The 16,491-nt window shown below is 33.2% G+C and overlaps 1 protein-coding gene across 8 annotated transcripts in view; it reads left to right on the top strand.

Moving 5' to 3' along the window:
- LOC139519385 (E3 SUMO-protein ligase PIAS2-like) overlaps positions 1–16,491 on the top strand; it is a 34,226-nt gene that overhangs the window by 10,647 nt on the left and 7,088 nt on the right. For all 8 annotated transcript variants that reach the window (XM_071311411.1, XM_071311408.1, XM_071311409.1 and 5 more), the window contains 8 exons: positions 1,145–1,282; positions 1,955–2,039; positions 3,589–3,639; positions 5,771–5,861; positions 6,347–6,481; positions 13,298–13,403; positions 14,151–14,224; positions 15,103–15,263. In XM_071311411.1, the coding sequence (XP_071167512.1) occupies positions 1,145–1,282; positions 1,955–2,039; positions 3,589–3,639; positions 5,771–5,861; positions 6,347–6,481; positions 13,298–13,403; positions 14,151–14,224; positions 15,103–15,263 (841 nt within the window). The remainder of the gene's footprint in view (positions 1–1,144; positions 1,283–1,954; positions 2,040–3,588; positions 3,640–5,770; positions 5,862–6,346; positions 6,482–13,297; positions 13,404–14,150; positions 14,225–15,102; positions 15,264–16,491) is intronic.

Here is a 16,491-nt window from a genome sequence, read left to right as displayed (position 1 = left end):
CCAATCAGAAGACATGTTACATCCAAAATTAAATTATACTTATTTAAAAAGTAAAATAACAAAAATAGTTGAACAGAAAGTTCTTTATCAATGGTAAATTCAAAAGCTAAAACGAATAGAAACATGTCATATACCTGACTTGGTACAGACACTTCCTTTTTTAGAAAATCATGGCATAAACCTGGTTTTGAATAGCTAACTGAAACTTCTCACTTGTATGACAGTCACAAATGATTCTGTTATATTAACAACAATGTGCAAGCAAATCAAACAGTCATAATAGGTAAACATGTCAATAATTAGGGTTAAATATGTACTACATGTTTATAATTCTATGATTATAATATTAGGTAGCCAGTACATAGTATTGCAATGATGGTCTATGATAATGTTACATTGGCTAGTATATGACATACATGACATAACATAAAAGTATATATATATTAACTTAGAGTTATTGATTTTTTTTAAGGAAGTTTAATTCCGGTATGTGTTCTGGATCATAGGTGGAAATGAATTAGGAAAAGGACCCTTATGATATACATATTTATTGTAATGTGAGACATACTCACTCACTGTGAAAAATATTAATTTTAACACAATGAATAGTTTTACATGGCCATTGACATAATATTATGTTTATGTTTGAATACATACACACAATGTATTTACCCACAACCCTCTGTGATGTAATAAGTTCTGATGCTGTGATGAAATTGCAGGGGTCATGAACTCAGTCATTAATGTTGGCTGTATCTATAGTAACACAAACATTTCTACATGTGGTAGATTTGCTAAATGTTTCTATGGATGAAACTGCAAGATTCTGAGCTAACTCAAAATACTGTAACAAGGTCATCCGTAAATTGTCATGAAAACCAAAGATTTGTTGACGTATTTGTTGCCAGATGAAATTAAAAAAACGCCAAATTTCGTCATTGGCAACACACAGAGTGGTACCTTCAAAGTAACAATATAAAAATGAAGAGTGGTATGCTTGCTAATGAGACAAATATCTGCCTACAACCAAATATTTGTTCTTTGCATGAGGAGTGTATCTGTTGCAAGGCATGACATTGCCTTAATTAATTAACATGAAATGGATTTGAATATTTATTTAAAATGTTTATTTGTTTGTCTTCAGGTGGTTTGGATTACTCTTCAGGAGCCAGTCTTGTTTCACCAGCGCAATCGTCCATGTTCCCTGTCCATCCAGATGTTAGACTGAAACATCTCCCATTTTATGATGTAGTAGCAGAGCTTATGAAACCTACAAGCCTTGGTATATAGATATTATAATGAGATTGTCAATCTTCTAGGGTTTCATCTTTTTCTTTTGTGTTGATTTTTAATTACACATCTGGCTTGATAAAATTATTTAGTTACTGGCCAAAAAAATGCAGACTTTACACGACTAAATACGGTATGACAACACTGTTATATTTATTCCTCTTTGAATATTATTCCTATTGAAATCTAGTTACTTATGATACACAATCTACATCTGCTGATTGATAAAGTTACATTGAATCTTCTTGACTTATATCATACAGTTAATTATATACCCAACTTGATGTGATCAATAAGTACATGACATATGAGAATTAAATTATAAGTTTATCAACACAGACTTTGAAATTGAGCATCAAGTCTTCAAAGATGGAGTAGTTATACTTGTATTAAGGAAGTCATGTGATCGATAATTGGTCTATTATCTGTTCTATGATTGGTTATCACGGAATGTTTTCAGCTTAACAGATGAGCAACATGAGACATCAACAATGCTTTCAAACCTCAATAGAATTTTATAAACCTACATGGAATGTTTTAAAACATTGAGAAGAGCTTTTAAGATCAAGAAATAGCATCTTCAGGAAATAAATTAAATAAATTAAAATCTCTGTGTATCGTATATTACTTTTCAACTGAATAACATTGTAATTTTATATTGCAGCTCCTAGAGGTACATCGAAATTTCAGGAAACACATTTTAATTTTCATCTGACTCCACAGCAAGCTCAGGATATAGCTATGTCAAGGTAAAGAAACAACACATGAGGCATCATGAAAATATGAATATTGGTTTAAATGTATATCAGCTTCTAGGATCTTTTACTTACAACTAGTTAAAATGTGGTAATAGCATACATGTGATTCTTCCGGCGGGAGTTAAAATCTCCCGCTTTTCAGACCCTCTTCCGTCCCTCCCGTCAAAATTTGAAATCTTCCGCTTTTTCAAAATGTCAATCTCGAAAAAATTTCAGTAGACATTTCTGTTTACAAAATAGATACAGACAGTGAAAAAGTCCGAGAAACTCTAAATTGATATGAGAAAAGTCCGAGAAAATCGGAAGTTTCCTGTAATGGAATTTGTGTCAAAAAGGTAAATAGAAAATAGCCTCGAGTAATCAATGAAGGTGTTAAGGATTAGACTGTATATACAACAATAAAAGATGATTGGCTGGCATTTACCTAGTAATCAACTAGCTAGTTAAATAAACATGTCTGGATGATTTTAAAAGTGATACTGACAATGGAACAGTTGTATAAACATCGACTTTAATTAATTTTGATGCTGTTGAAAACATGGAACAGACTTAGTCATGTTAGTTTATACTGAACCTCAAAGACAATAAAATCAACTCAAATATGATATGTCTTCTATCTGGTCCAATGAAATACCTAAATAAGTGTGTTTGTCTTATAATTTGACAAAATGCAAACTGTATGTTATCACCAAATACTTGTACCCCAGCATCAAATTAAAGAAGACACAGTATCTAGCCAAATTAAAAATGGTGCAAGTCCAGTGCCAAGGGTCAAGACCATGCTTACTACACTTCAGGCAAAGCTGATTATGGTGGCCCTAATTACTTGACCAAAAATATGGAGACAGCTACCCACCAGAAAGCCCACAACTTTATCAATTCAACACCTTCTGTTACAAACATGTTCAGTAGTGGTACAAAAGTTGACAGTGTGGCTAAACTAAAGCAGATGTACTTTTTGCCAACTATGTATGATGGCTGATCACTTTATCTTGAACTATATAAAATTATGATGAATAAATATTTGAACCCCCCTTATCTTCTTTTTTACTAAGTAAAAATGGCTATGTAGGTGCTTGAAGGTATGGAATCATTGTTGTGTTTTAACAAAAAAGGTAGATATGCAGTTTAAACACACACGAAAAAATCTTGCGTATGTCGATAAAAAGGTCGATAAAAAATCTCCAGTTTTGAGGCCCAAACTCCAGCTGAAAATTTCCAAATCTCCAGTTGTGGCTTGACAACTCTGTCACATGTATGTAATAGTCACAAAAAGATTTCTGTATTATATACACTGTTGAATATATATGAATGTGGTTTATATAATATATTCTGTAATATATGGGATAGATATAAGATATGGTATGAGTGCCAATGAGACAACTCTCCATCCAAGTCACAATTAATAAAAGTAAACCGTTATAGGTCAAAGTACAGTCTTCAACACAGAGCCTTGGCTACAGCTGAATGAATTATCAGAATTTTAACACCAACATTCCTTTGAAATACCAAGTTATTTATTGTTTATTTGATTTTTTAGGGATTTCAGACCAGGTGCTAGATGTGAATATATGACACAGATACAGTTACGGTTAGTAATATGATCTGAAAGTAGTATGGGGTATACACATCAGAAGAAGAAAAAATCAATTGGGGCTCGTCATTATATACAAGTGGGCAGATTCTATAACTTGTCAAATAGTAAAGTAAGCATCATAATAGTACACAAAAATGAAAACTCAATGTTGAAAATAATTATAATGTAAAACATGAACATAACCAAAAAGAAGTTTTTGTTTATTGACTAAATTGAGGGTATTGAGACAGAGGGTGTTTGCTGTTTGTCAACAAAAAAGGACAGCCCTGACGGTGGGTAAATCTAAGGGCTTGCTATAATAAAAGTGTATGTTTGTCAACTTTTTTTTGCTCAATATACGGTTATAAATCTAACAAGTTTGTGCTTGTGTCAATTTCTTTAATCCAGTCATGTTTTTGTACCAATTTGTTCCACGATTCTTGCGCTTTGGATATCATTCTCAGTCCAAATTTCCTGACACAAAGTCATTGTATAAACAAATAAAAAAACAAGGTTTTCTAATCGTTTGTGACATACCGCGATTTGCATTCTTGGACACAGCGTTTTACTCGTAACTCGAATATTTCATGCCCTTCTCGTAATCCATCTCTATTCTCGGTAAATGATGTTGTCATCATAGAGCAGAAGAATATTTCTGCTTAATCATTTTTGTTAGATTTCTCGAAGAAATACAAAACCGAAATTTGAAACAGGAAGTTTTGAATGAAACGAAATTATCGAACAAAATCCAGAAATCATATTTTTTTTTTGATAAAAAATTTAGGGCGGGACGATTTCAGTTGGGCTGAAAATCTATCAATTAATTTTAATTGGCCTTTGTTTACATCCCTGTATAGCAGTGATGAAATTGCAGGGGTCATGAACGTTCATTATCACTGTACTAGTTTACATATTTTTTAAGGGGCCAGCTGAAGGACGCCTACGGATGTGGGAGTTTCTCGCTACATTGAAGACCCATTGGTGGCCTTCGGCTGTTGTCTGCTCTATGGTCGGGTTGTTGTCGCTTTGACACATTCCCCATTTCCTTTCTCAATTTTATTACATGTTGACTGTATTCATGGCAATATTAGACACATCTACATGTGGTAGATATGTTACTTGTTGATGTGGATGAAACCGCAGTATTCTGAGCTTAAATTAAAAAAAACTGATATTATATCCTTATGATAAAAGTTGGGGCTTTATTCCAATCACAGTATCCATATATATGTCCATTTGTCTAACTTGTTCTGTTACCGCTTTCTATGTTCACTTTCCTAGTATGTTATAATGAAAATGTTCGTCACAGTTACAAAGGTCTACCCACTTACATGTTTGTATAGCAGTGATGAAATTGCAGGGGTCATGAACTCAGTCATAACATGTTGACTGTATCCATGGCAACATTAGACACATCTACATGTGGTAGATTTTTTACTTGTTGTTGTGGATGAAACCTCAGTTTTCTGAGCTTACATGAAAAACAGTGATATTATATCCTCATGATAGAAGTTGAAGTTTTATTCCAATCACAGTATCCATATATCTGTCCATTTGTTTTGTCACCATTTTCTCAGACACTGTTGAACAGAATTACCTCATATTAAGTCAGCAGCATGATATATCTATATAATCTCTAATGTGTCAGATCTTTTAAGATCTGTCTGATGACTTCTTCCTTTTTGCCAATACCATAAAAAAATGTTGTCACATATTTCTCAAATACTTCTAAACAGAACAATTTCATATTTGGTCAGCAGTTTAACAGAGATTGATTGTTAAGTATGTGCACTTTCCTAGTATGTTATAATGAAAATGTTAGACACAGTTACAAAGGTCTACCCACTTTAAATATTTGTATAGCAGTGATGAAATTGCAGGGGTCATGAACTCAGTCATTACATGTTGACTGTATCCATGACAACATTAGACATATCTACATGTGGTAGATATGTTACTTGTTGTTGTGGATGAAACCGCAGTTTTCTGAGCTTACATGAAGATCAGTGTCAATTTAGACAAAGTATTCCATGTAAGACAAGATGAAGTCGAATGGCACTCGGTTTGTTTGTCCATCTGTTTTTCAGGCAAATCAATTTTCCCCGACTATAATCAGAGTAGTATTTTTATCTTCTTTATTTTTCAGGTTTTGTTTATTAGAAACAAGCTGTGAACAAGATGATAATTTTCCTCCCAGTATATGTGTGAGGGTTAATGGTAAACTAGCCCCATTGCCAGTAAGTAAACTATAAAGTGGTAGTACATTATAGCCATAATATATAAAGCAAACTGGACATCTAAGGAATATTTGTTTGTCCACATTGTTGTAATTTGTGTCAAACTACAGTTTGGCTTATAATTCTCTTAATTGACAGATTCTAAATATGATATGAACACCTTTGGACAGCAAACACTATCACTAAATATGTAAACATTGCTCATATAAAAAAGGATTCCCTTGTTTGATGATATATATGTTTACTATTCCATTGCCTTTTTTAGTGTAAGATGAATGGATGAATAAGAATATCAATTGTTTAACCATTGAAATTTGGGAAATGACTGATGTAATATTTCTACATGCATGAAGATTGCATGTATTTATATCCAATGTTTGCAAATGACCTTAGTATGTAAAAAATAAAATGCTGTTTTTGATTAACCTGAATGATGAAACATTGTTGTTTTATAACTACTGATAGATGAATGCATTGTTTTACAGAATCCTATTCCAACAACAAAGCCAGGCGTAGAACCTAAACGTCCAGGTCGTCCAGTAGATATCACATCATTTTGTCGTCTTTCACCCACAATGCCTAATCAGATAGATGTTTCATGGGCCACTGACTTTGGTCGGGTATGTATAGATATCACATCATTCTGTCGTCTTTTATTCACAATGCCTTATAAGATAGATGTGTCATGGGCCACTGACTTTGGTCGGGTACGTATAGATATCACATCATTCTGTCGTCTTTTATTCACAATGCCTTATAAGATAGATGTGTCATGGGCCACTGACTTTGGTCGGGTATGTATAGATATCACATCATTATGTCGTCTTTCACCCACAATGCCTAATTAGATAGATGTGTCATGGGCCTCTGACTTTGGTCGGGTATGTATTAGATATCACATCATTCTGTCGTCTTTCACCCACAACGCCTAATTAGATAGATGTGTCATGGGCCACTGACTTCGGTCGGGTATGTATAGATATCACATTATCCTGTCGTCTTTCACCCACAATGCCTAATTAGATAGATGTGTCATGGTCCACTGACTTTGGTCGGTTAGGAAAAAAAATCACATCCTTGTCCTTCACTTTCTATGCCTTTTTCATTTAGATAGATTCCATGTGCAAATGCAGTTTGTATATTGCTAATAAAAGTGGAAAGTTCACAATGATAAAAATTGATATTTTTTGGGTTAATTGTATGTTATTGACCTTAAAAGTTCCACTCTTAAATCCTCAATGGATTGCAGTGAATCTCAAACAAAGCTCACCAAAGGAATGTAAATATTACAGTTTTACTCTTATTTGAAAGGGAGATAATTGGAATGGCTACTCTGCCTTAGCCATCAGATAAATACCAATGAGTCTTCTCACAGAAATGGTACAATCAGACAATTCAGGATTATTAGGATTTATTTCTTCTGTTCATAGTTTTATGGTTCAAAGCTTCTTATTTATGTCTTGTTGGTAATTTATTTATTCAATGTACCAGAATACAAATCTGTTTTTTTTTTATGAAGAACATTTTGAGTGTCTGAAAGGATAATTGATTTATTTTATATATGTGGTGTAATAATGCTTTATATGCTTTCATTTTTATACGACCGCAAAAATTTTAATTTTTTGGTCGTATATTGCTATCACGTTGGCGTCGTCGTCGTCCGAATACTTTTAGTTTTCGCACTCTAACTTTAGTTAAAGTGAATAGAAATCAATGAAATTTAACACAAGGTTTATGACCACAAAAGGAAGGTTGGGATTGATTTTGGGAGTCTTGGTCCCAACATTTTAGGAATTAGGGGCCAAAAAGGGCCCAAATAAGCATTTTCTTGGTTTTCGCACTATAACTATAGTTTAAGTGAATAGAAATCTATGAAATTTTGACACAAGGTTTATGACCACAAAAGGAAGGTTGGGATTGATTTTGGGAGTTTTGGTTCCAACAGTTTAGGAATTAAGGGCCAAAAAAGGGCCCAAATAAGCATTATTCTTGGTTTTCGCACAATAACTTTAGTATAAGTAAATAGAAATCAATGGAATTTTAACACAAGGTTTATGACCACAAAAGGAAGGTTGGGATAGATTTTTGGAGTTGAGGTCACAACAGTTTATGAATTAGGGGCCAAAAAGGGGCCCAAATAAGCATTATTTTTGTTTTTTGCACCATAACTTTAGTATAAGTAAATAGAAATCTATGAAATTTAAACACCATGTTTTTGACCATAAAAGGAAGGTTGGGTTTGATTTTGGGAGTTTTGGTCCTAACAGTTTAGGAATAAGGGGCCCAAAGGGTCCCAAAATTGAACTTTGTGTGATTTCATCAAAAATTGAATAATTGGGGTTCTTTGATATGCCAAATCTAACTATGTATGTAGATTCTTAATTTTTGGTCCCGTTTTCAAATTGGTCTACATTAAAAAGGGTCCAAAATTAAACTTAGTTTGATTTTAACAAAAATTGAATCCTTTGGGTTCTTTGATATGCTGAATTTAAAAATGTACTTAGATTTTTAATTATTGGCCTAGTTTTCAAGTTAGTCCAAATGGGGGTCCAAAATTAAACTTTGTTTGTTTTCATCAAAAATTGAATAAATGGGTTCTATGATATACTAAATCTAACTGTGCATGTAGATTCTTAATTTTTGGTCCAGTTTTCAAATTGGTCTACATTAAGGTCCAAAGGGTCCAAAATTAAACTAAGTTTGATTTTAACAAAAATTAAATTCTTGGGCTTATTTGATATGCTTTATCTAAATATGTACTTTGATTTTTGATTATGGGCCCAGTTTTCAAGTTGGTCCAAATCAGGATTCCATATCAAGTATTGTGCAATAGCAAGAAATTTTCAATTGCACAGTATTGCACAATAGCAAGAAATATCTAATTGCACAATATTGTGCAATAGCAATTATTTTTCAATTGGAGTTATCTTTCTTTGTATAGAATAGTAGTTGATAATATATGTTGGAAATTTGCCAGACATGACTATGATGTCATTTTCTATTTATACCCCCGCTTTAAAAAAGGGGGGTATACTGTTTTACCTCTGTCTGTCAGTCCGTCCGTCCGTCCGTCAGTCAGTCCGTCCCATGAAACTTTCGTCACATTTTTCTCAGGAACTACACATCCACCCTTTCTGTAATTTGGTATCAACATTTATATATGTTAGCCATACCGTGTGATGCGTTTTCAGATTCATCACTTGACAACTTCCTGTTTACTGAACACTTGTATGATTTTACACATGATAGCCAAGTTGAAAATTTTCGTCACATTTTTCTCAGGAACTACACATCCACCCTTTCTGTAATTTGGTATCAACATTTATATATGTTTGCCATACCGTGTGATGCGTTTTCAGATTCATCACTTGACAACTTCCTGTTTACCGAACACTTGTATGATTTTACACATGATAGCCAAGTTGAAAATTTTCGTCACATTTTTCTCAGGAACTACAATACAAGGATTTCTGAAATTTGGTTTCAGGATTTATATAAGTCAGCTATACCGTGTGATGCGTTTTCAGATTCATCACTCGACAACTTCCTGTTTACCGAACACTTGTATGATTTTACACATGATAGCCAAGTTGAAAATTTTCGTCACATTTTTCTCAGGAACTACAATACAAGGATTTCTGAAATTTGGTTTCAGGATTTATATAAGTCAGCTATACCGTGTGATGCGTTTTCAGATTCATCACTTGACAACTTCCTGTTTACCGAACACTTGCATTGCGGCAGGGGTATCTTCAGTGAGCAGTAGCTCGCAGTTTCACTTGTTTTATTTGCCAATAACTTTATGTAAATAACTTCATTGGAAATTTGCCAATATAAAATGTTGCTGATGAAGCTTTTTTAGCTCACCTGGCCCGAAGGGCCAAGTGAGCTTTTCTCATCACTTGGTGTCCGGCGTCCGTCGTCCGTCGTCGTCGTCCGTCGTCGTTAACTTTTACAAAAATCTTCTCCTCTGAAACTACTGGGCCAAATCAAACCAAACTTGGCCACAATCATCATTGGGGTATCTAGTTTAAAAAATGTGTGGCGTGACCCGGTCAACCAACCAAGATGGCCGCCGCGGCTAAAAATAGAACATAGGGGTAAAATGCAGTTTTTGGCTTATAACTCAAAAACCAAAGCATTTAGAGCAAATCTGACATGGGGGTAAAAATGTTTATCAGGTCAAGATCTATCTGCCCTGAAATTTTCAGATGAATCGGTCAATCGGTTGTTGGGTTGCTGCCCCTGAATTGGTAATTTTGAGGAAATTTTGCTGTTTTTGGTTATTATCTTGAATATTATTATAGATAGAGATAAACTGTAAACAGCAATAATGTTCAGCAAAGTAAGATCTACAAATAAGTCAACATGACCAAAACGGTCAGTTGACCCGTTTAGGAGTTATTGCCCTTTATAGTCAATTTTTAACCATTTTTCGTTAATTAAAGTAATCTTTTACAAAAATCTTCTTCTCTGAAACTACTAGGCCAAATTAATCCAAACTTGGCCACAATCATCTTTGGGGTATCTAGTTTAAAAAATGTGTGGCGTGACCTGGTCAACCAACCAAGATGGCCGCCACGGCTAAAAATAGGACAAAGGGGTAAAATGCAGTTTTTGGCTTATAACTCAAAAACCAAAGCATTTTGAGGAAATCTGACGGGATAAAAAATCTTTATCAGGTCAAGATCTATCTGCCCTGAAATTTTCAGATGAATCAGTCAATCGGTTGTTGGGTTGCTGCCCCTGAATTGGTAATTTTGAGGAAATTTTGCTGTTTTTGGTTATTATCTTGAATATTATTATAGATAGAGATAAACTGTAAACAGCAATAATGTTCAGCAAAGTAAGATCTACAAATAAGTCAACATGACCAAAATGGTCAGTTGACCCGTTTAGGAGTTATTGCCCTTTATAGTCAATTTTAACCATTTTTCATAAATTAAATTAATCTTTTACAAAAATCTTCTCCTCTGAAACTACTGGGCCAAATTAATCCAAACTTGGCCACAATCATCTTTGGGGTATCTAGTTTAAAAAATGTGTGGCGTGACCTGGTCAACCAACCAAGATGGCCGCCACCGCTAAAAATAGAACATAGGGGTAAAATGCAGTTTTTGGCTTATAACTCAAAAACCAAAGCATTTTGAGGAAATCTGACATGGGATAAAAATGTTTATCAGGTCAAGATCTATCTGCCCTGAAATTTTCAGATGAATCGGTCAATCGGTTGTTGGGTTGCTGCCCCTGAATTGGTAATTTTGAGGAAATTTTGCTGTTTTTAGTTATTATCTTGAATATTATTATAGATAGAGATAAATTGTAAACAGCAATAATGTTCAGCAAAGTAAGATCTACAAATAAGTCAACATGACCAAAATGGTCAGTTGACCCCTTTAGGAGTTATTGCCCTTTATAGTCAATCTTTAACCATTTTTCATAAATCAAAGTAATCTTTTACAAAATCTCCACTGAAACTACTAGGCCACAATCATCTTTGGGGTATCTAGTTTGAAAAATGTGTCCGATGACCTGGCCATTCAACCAAGATGGCCGCCACGGCTAAAAATAGAACATAGGGGTAAAATGCAGTTTTTGGCTTATAACTATGAATTCAAAGCATCTAGAGATAATCTGACAAGAAGTTAAATTGTTAATCAAGTCAATATCTATCTGCCCTGAATTTTTCAGATGAATTGGACAACTGGTTGTTGGGTTGCTGCCCTCCAATTGGTAATTTTTAAAGAAATTTTGCCGTTTTTGGTTATCTTGAATACTATTATAGATAGCGATAAACTGTAAACAGCAATAATGTTCAGCAAAGTAAGATCTACAAATAAGTCAACATGACCTAAATGGTCAATTGACCCCTTAAGGAGTTATTGCCCTTTATAGTCAATTTTTAACAATTTTCATTGATTTGGTAAATATATGTAAATTTTTACCAAATATAGTTCTCTGTTACTAATGGGCAAAGTTCATTATAGATATAATTGTAAGAAGCAAAATCGTTCAGTAAAGTAAGAACTTCAAACACATCACCATCACCAAAATACAATTTTGTCATGAATCCATTTGTGTCCTTTGTTTAATATGCACATAGACCAAGGTGAGCGACACAGGCTCTTTAGAGCCTCTAGTTTCCTTATCTTATCTAAAATGTTTTTAGATAATGTATGATGGACATTTGCCAGACATAACTATGATGTCATTTTCTTTTTTTATTTGCCAATAACTTTATGTAAATACCTTCATTGGAAATTTGCCAATATAAAATGTTGCTGATGAAGCTTTTTTTCCTTATCTTATCTAAAATGTTTTTAGATAATGTATGATGGACATTTGCCAGACATGACTATGATGTCATTTTCTTTTGTTATTTGCCAATAACTTTATGTAAATAACTTCATTGGAAATTTGCCAATATAAAATGTTGCTGATGAAGTTTTTTTTATTGTTTTATACAATAAACAATGTATTCTCGTTTTGTTTATATAGATTAGACCGTTGGTTTTCCTGTTTGAATGGTTTTACACTAGTAATTTTGGGGCCCTTTATAGCTTGTTGTTCGGTGTGAGCCAAGGCTCTGTGTTGAAGGCCGTACTTTAACCTATAATGGTTTACTTTTTAAATTGTTATTTGTATGGAGAGTTGTCTCATTGGCACTCACACCACATCTTCCTATATCTATATTCACTTTTACTACCAACCAATCTTTACCATTCAGTGATAACAAGCACTTTATTTTACATTTTAATATTTTATGATGTATTTAAAAGAGTAGTTATTGTTGCAAACTCCATTAGAAATTTGAATTGATATCAGTTTTGGAAAAAGGGAAGCGGAGATGTGAAAAAAAGGGGAGGGTTAAATTTTTCTCATTTCAGATTTCATAAATAAAAAGAAAATTTCTTCAAACATTTTTTTGAGAGGATTAATATTCAACAGCATAGTGAATTGCTCAAAGGCAAAAAAAAACTTTTAAGTTCATTAGACCACATTCATTCTGTGTCAGAAACCTATGCTGTGTCAACTATTTAATTTTAGATTTAAAAAGTTTGAAGAAGAAATCTTTAATTGATTTGTAAAATCTTGACATTTGTTTTGTGTAAAAAAAAACCATGTAATGTCAAAAATTTGATCTTAATCCAAATTCAGAGCTGTATCACGCTTGAATGTTTTGTCCATACTTGCCCCAACTGTTCAGGGTTCGACCTCTGCAGTCGTATAAAGCTGCACCCTGCGGAGCACCTGGTTTAACTTAAAAAAACCTGAATGTATGAAATTGGAAAAAAAAATAGGTTGTATGTGCCTTTATATTAAATTTCTATGTTTATTGCACAAGATAAAACAAGGACATATTTATTACTGCATCTGTTTAACTATTATTTCCATTAGCACAACTGTATATGAAAATTGTGTTTATATAATTTCAGGGTTACTGTGTGGCTATATACTTAGTAAAGAAATTATCATCAGATATATTAATGATGAGATTAAAACAGTTTGGAAACAGACATCCTGATCATACGAGAGCTTTAAGTAAGTTTCTTATTAATTAAATGCTGAAGGTCCCTATCACAAATTCTTAATAAAAGATACTAACTATATTGAGAGAATAAGCAACATTCTTCTTTGATAAGTGTAAACAATCAATAGGCATGAAGAAGCCTCCCTTCTGCAGTTCTGCAAATATACAAATAATGCCTAAAAACCATAAAGCTCATATTCCAAATTCAACAAACAATCACAACACCTCGGATTACTGAAACAATGCTCTCCCTTAGTGTGGGCAGTTGTGAGTTCTATCCCCTGACTACTCGGACCAAACACTTTAAAACTGGTATTTTCAGCTTCCCCCTAAATCATGGAGAGAAAAAAACTGTTCTGCTTGGAGTCAGAAAAATGAATAGATTGGTATTTCCTCCTTTGGACTTTTTGTGAGAAAGCATGTTTAAAAAATATTGTGCTCTTCACTTTAAAACTGGTATTTTCAGCTTCCCCCTAAATCATGGAGAGAAAAAAACTGTTCTGCTTGGAGTCAGAAAAATGAATAGATTGGTATTTCCTCCTTTGGACTTTCCTTGTGAGAAAGCATGTTTAAAAAATATTGTGCTCTTCATGTTGGTCTTGTAAAATGCCAGGTTCATATTAATTTTGCATTAACATACTCTTGTCCTAATATGCATGTTACATTTGCCACTAAGCATTAAATAGACAACAATCAAGCATGATTTTAAATAACTATTTCTATTGAGAACAACATTCCATAAATTATTGTTATTTCAGTCAAAGAAAAATTACAAAGTGATCCAGATAGTGAAATAGATACAACTAGTCTTAGAGTGTCCTTAATGTGTCCGGTAAGTAGGCAACTAATCTATTAAAGTGTGTATTAAAGGGGTGCAATAAGGAGGTCACTGTAACCTTATTACCTCTATCAGTATGAATACAACTTGTGGAAAGTGTTCCCTAAAAGATCACAGAAGCCTTGCGCTAGTACTAGAGATGTTCCTAATGTGGTCAATTGTAAGAAATTGCTAGGATTTATAATAAGGGTATGTGGTTTGATGGTCAATAAGACTTGAAGATGGAAATTGGTGCCGATGTCTTTCTCCCAGAAAAAGTATTATGAACTGCAAATAAAGTATTCAGACATTGGAAATAAAACACATGTTTTTTTTTTATTGTTTTATGGCTATTCCTTTTAAATGTATATGGGAGGGTAGGAAGGGATCTCAAAATATCCCTATAACCAAGAAGCATTTTTTAGATAATTTTGCATATGGTAATAGATGCATACTGAAAAAATACCCATAACCTACATTCAATAATTTAACTTCCCTTTCTACCCTCCCACATTCATTTTAATGAAATAGTCCATACAGTTTTAACTTTTGTTTGTTTTATCATTACCTCACATGTATATGCTTGAATATTTTTGATTGTTGATACAGATAATCCATTGTATATTAAATACTCAAACAGTTTAACCAGATAGGTAGGAACGTTACACAAATCATACAATTCTGAACTGATTTATTGTGACATTTATGGAAGTTGGCGAATATTTCCTTCCTTTTTAAAACATAAATGATATAAACGTCCATTTAAGAATTAGAATCCATGGTACTGTAAAAACATGAGTTTATAAGTGTAGAAACAATTATTGTTAAGTCTCCTTCAACAGTTTTGTTGTCATTTTTATTATCATTTATATATAATATTGTTTATTCTTCAGCTTGGTAAAAGTCGGATGAGTATTCCAATACGAGCTAGTTCATGTACACATTTACAGTGCTGTGATGCCATGCTATATCTTATGATGAATGAGAAGAAACCAACATGGATGTGTCCTGTTTGTGATAGACCTGCTCCGTTCCATAAATTAGTCATTGATGGGTAGGTTATTATCAGTAAATTTCACAGTCAAAAGACTTGGAGATAATAATTAGCTATAGATTTTCCTATATCAAAATTTCATTCAACTTATGTTTTAAAAAATAGTGGTAAAATTTTCAAACATTAAATCCAGAGGTGGTAAAAAAAGTGACTCATTAAAGTTAATACCATAAATTTTTATACGACCGCAAAATTTGAAAAAATTTTCGTCGTATATTGCTATCACGTTGTCGTCATCTTCGTCCGAATACTTTTAGTTTTCGCACTCTAACTTTAGTAAAAGTGAATGGAAATCTATGAAATTTTAACACAAGGTTTATGACCACAAAAGGAAGGTTGGTATTGATTTTGGGAGTTTTGGTCCCAACATTTTAGGAATTAGGGGCCAAAAAGGGCCCAAATAAGCATTTTCTTGGTTTTCGCACTATAACTTTAGTTTAAGTTAATAGAAATCTATGAAATTTTGACACAAGGTTTATGACCACAAAAGAACGGTTGGGATTGATTTTGGGAGTTTTGGTTTCAACAGTTTAGGAATTAGGGGCCAAAAAAGGGCCCAAATAAGCATTATTCTTGGTTTTCGCACAATAACTTTAGTTTAAGTAAATAGAAATCTATGAAATTTAAACACAAGGTTTATGACCATAAAAGGAAGGTTGGTATTGATTTTGGGAGTTTTGGTCCCAACAGAATAAGGGGCCCAAAGGGTCCAAAATTAAACTTTGTTTGATTTCATCAAAATTGAATAATTGGGGTTCTTTGATATGCCGAATCTAACTGTCATGACTGTGTATGTAGATTCTTAACTTTTGGTCCCGTTTTCAAATTGGTCTACATTAAGGTCCAAAGGGTCCAAAATTAAACTTAGTTTGATTTTGACAAAAAATGAATCAGTTAGGTTCTTTGATATGCTGAATCTAAAAATGTACTTAGATTCTTGATTATTGGCCCAGTTTTCAAGTTGGTCCAAATCGGGGTCCAAAATTAAACTTTGTTTTATTTCATCAAAAATTGAATAAATGGGGTTCTTTGATATACCAAATCTAACTTTCTTCATTTTTGGTCCTGTTTTCAAATTGGTCTACACTAAAGTCCAAAGGGTCCAAAATTAAACTTAGTCTGATTTTAACAAAAATTGAAATCTTGGGGTTCTTTGATATGCTGAATCCAAAAATGTACTTAGATTTTTTATTATGGGCCCAGTTTTCAAGTTGGTCCAAATCAGGAT

Source organism: Mytilus edulis, chromosome 4 (genome assembly GCF_963676685.1).
Source record: "Mytilus edulis chromosome 4, xbMytEdul2.2, whole genome shotgun sequence".
NCBI lineage: Eukaryota > Metazoa > Mollusca > Bivalvia > Mytilida > Mytilidae > Mytilus > Mytilus edulis.
The sequence above is the reverse complement of the archived record's forward strand: the minus strand, read 5'-3'. Positions and strand labels throughout refer to the sequence as shown.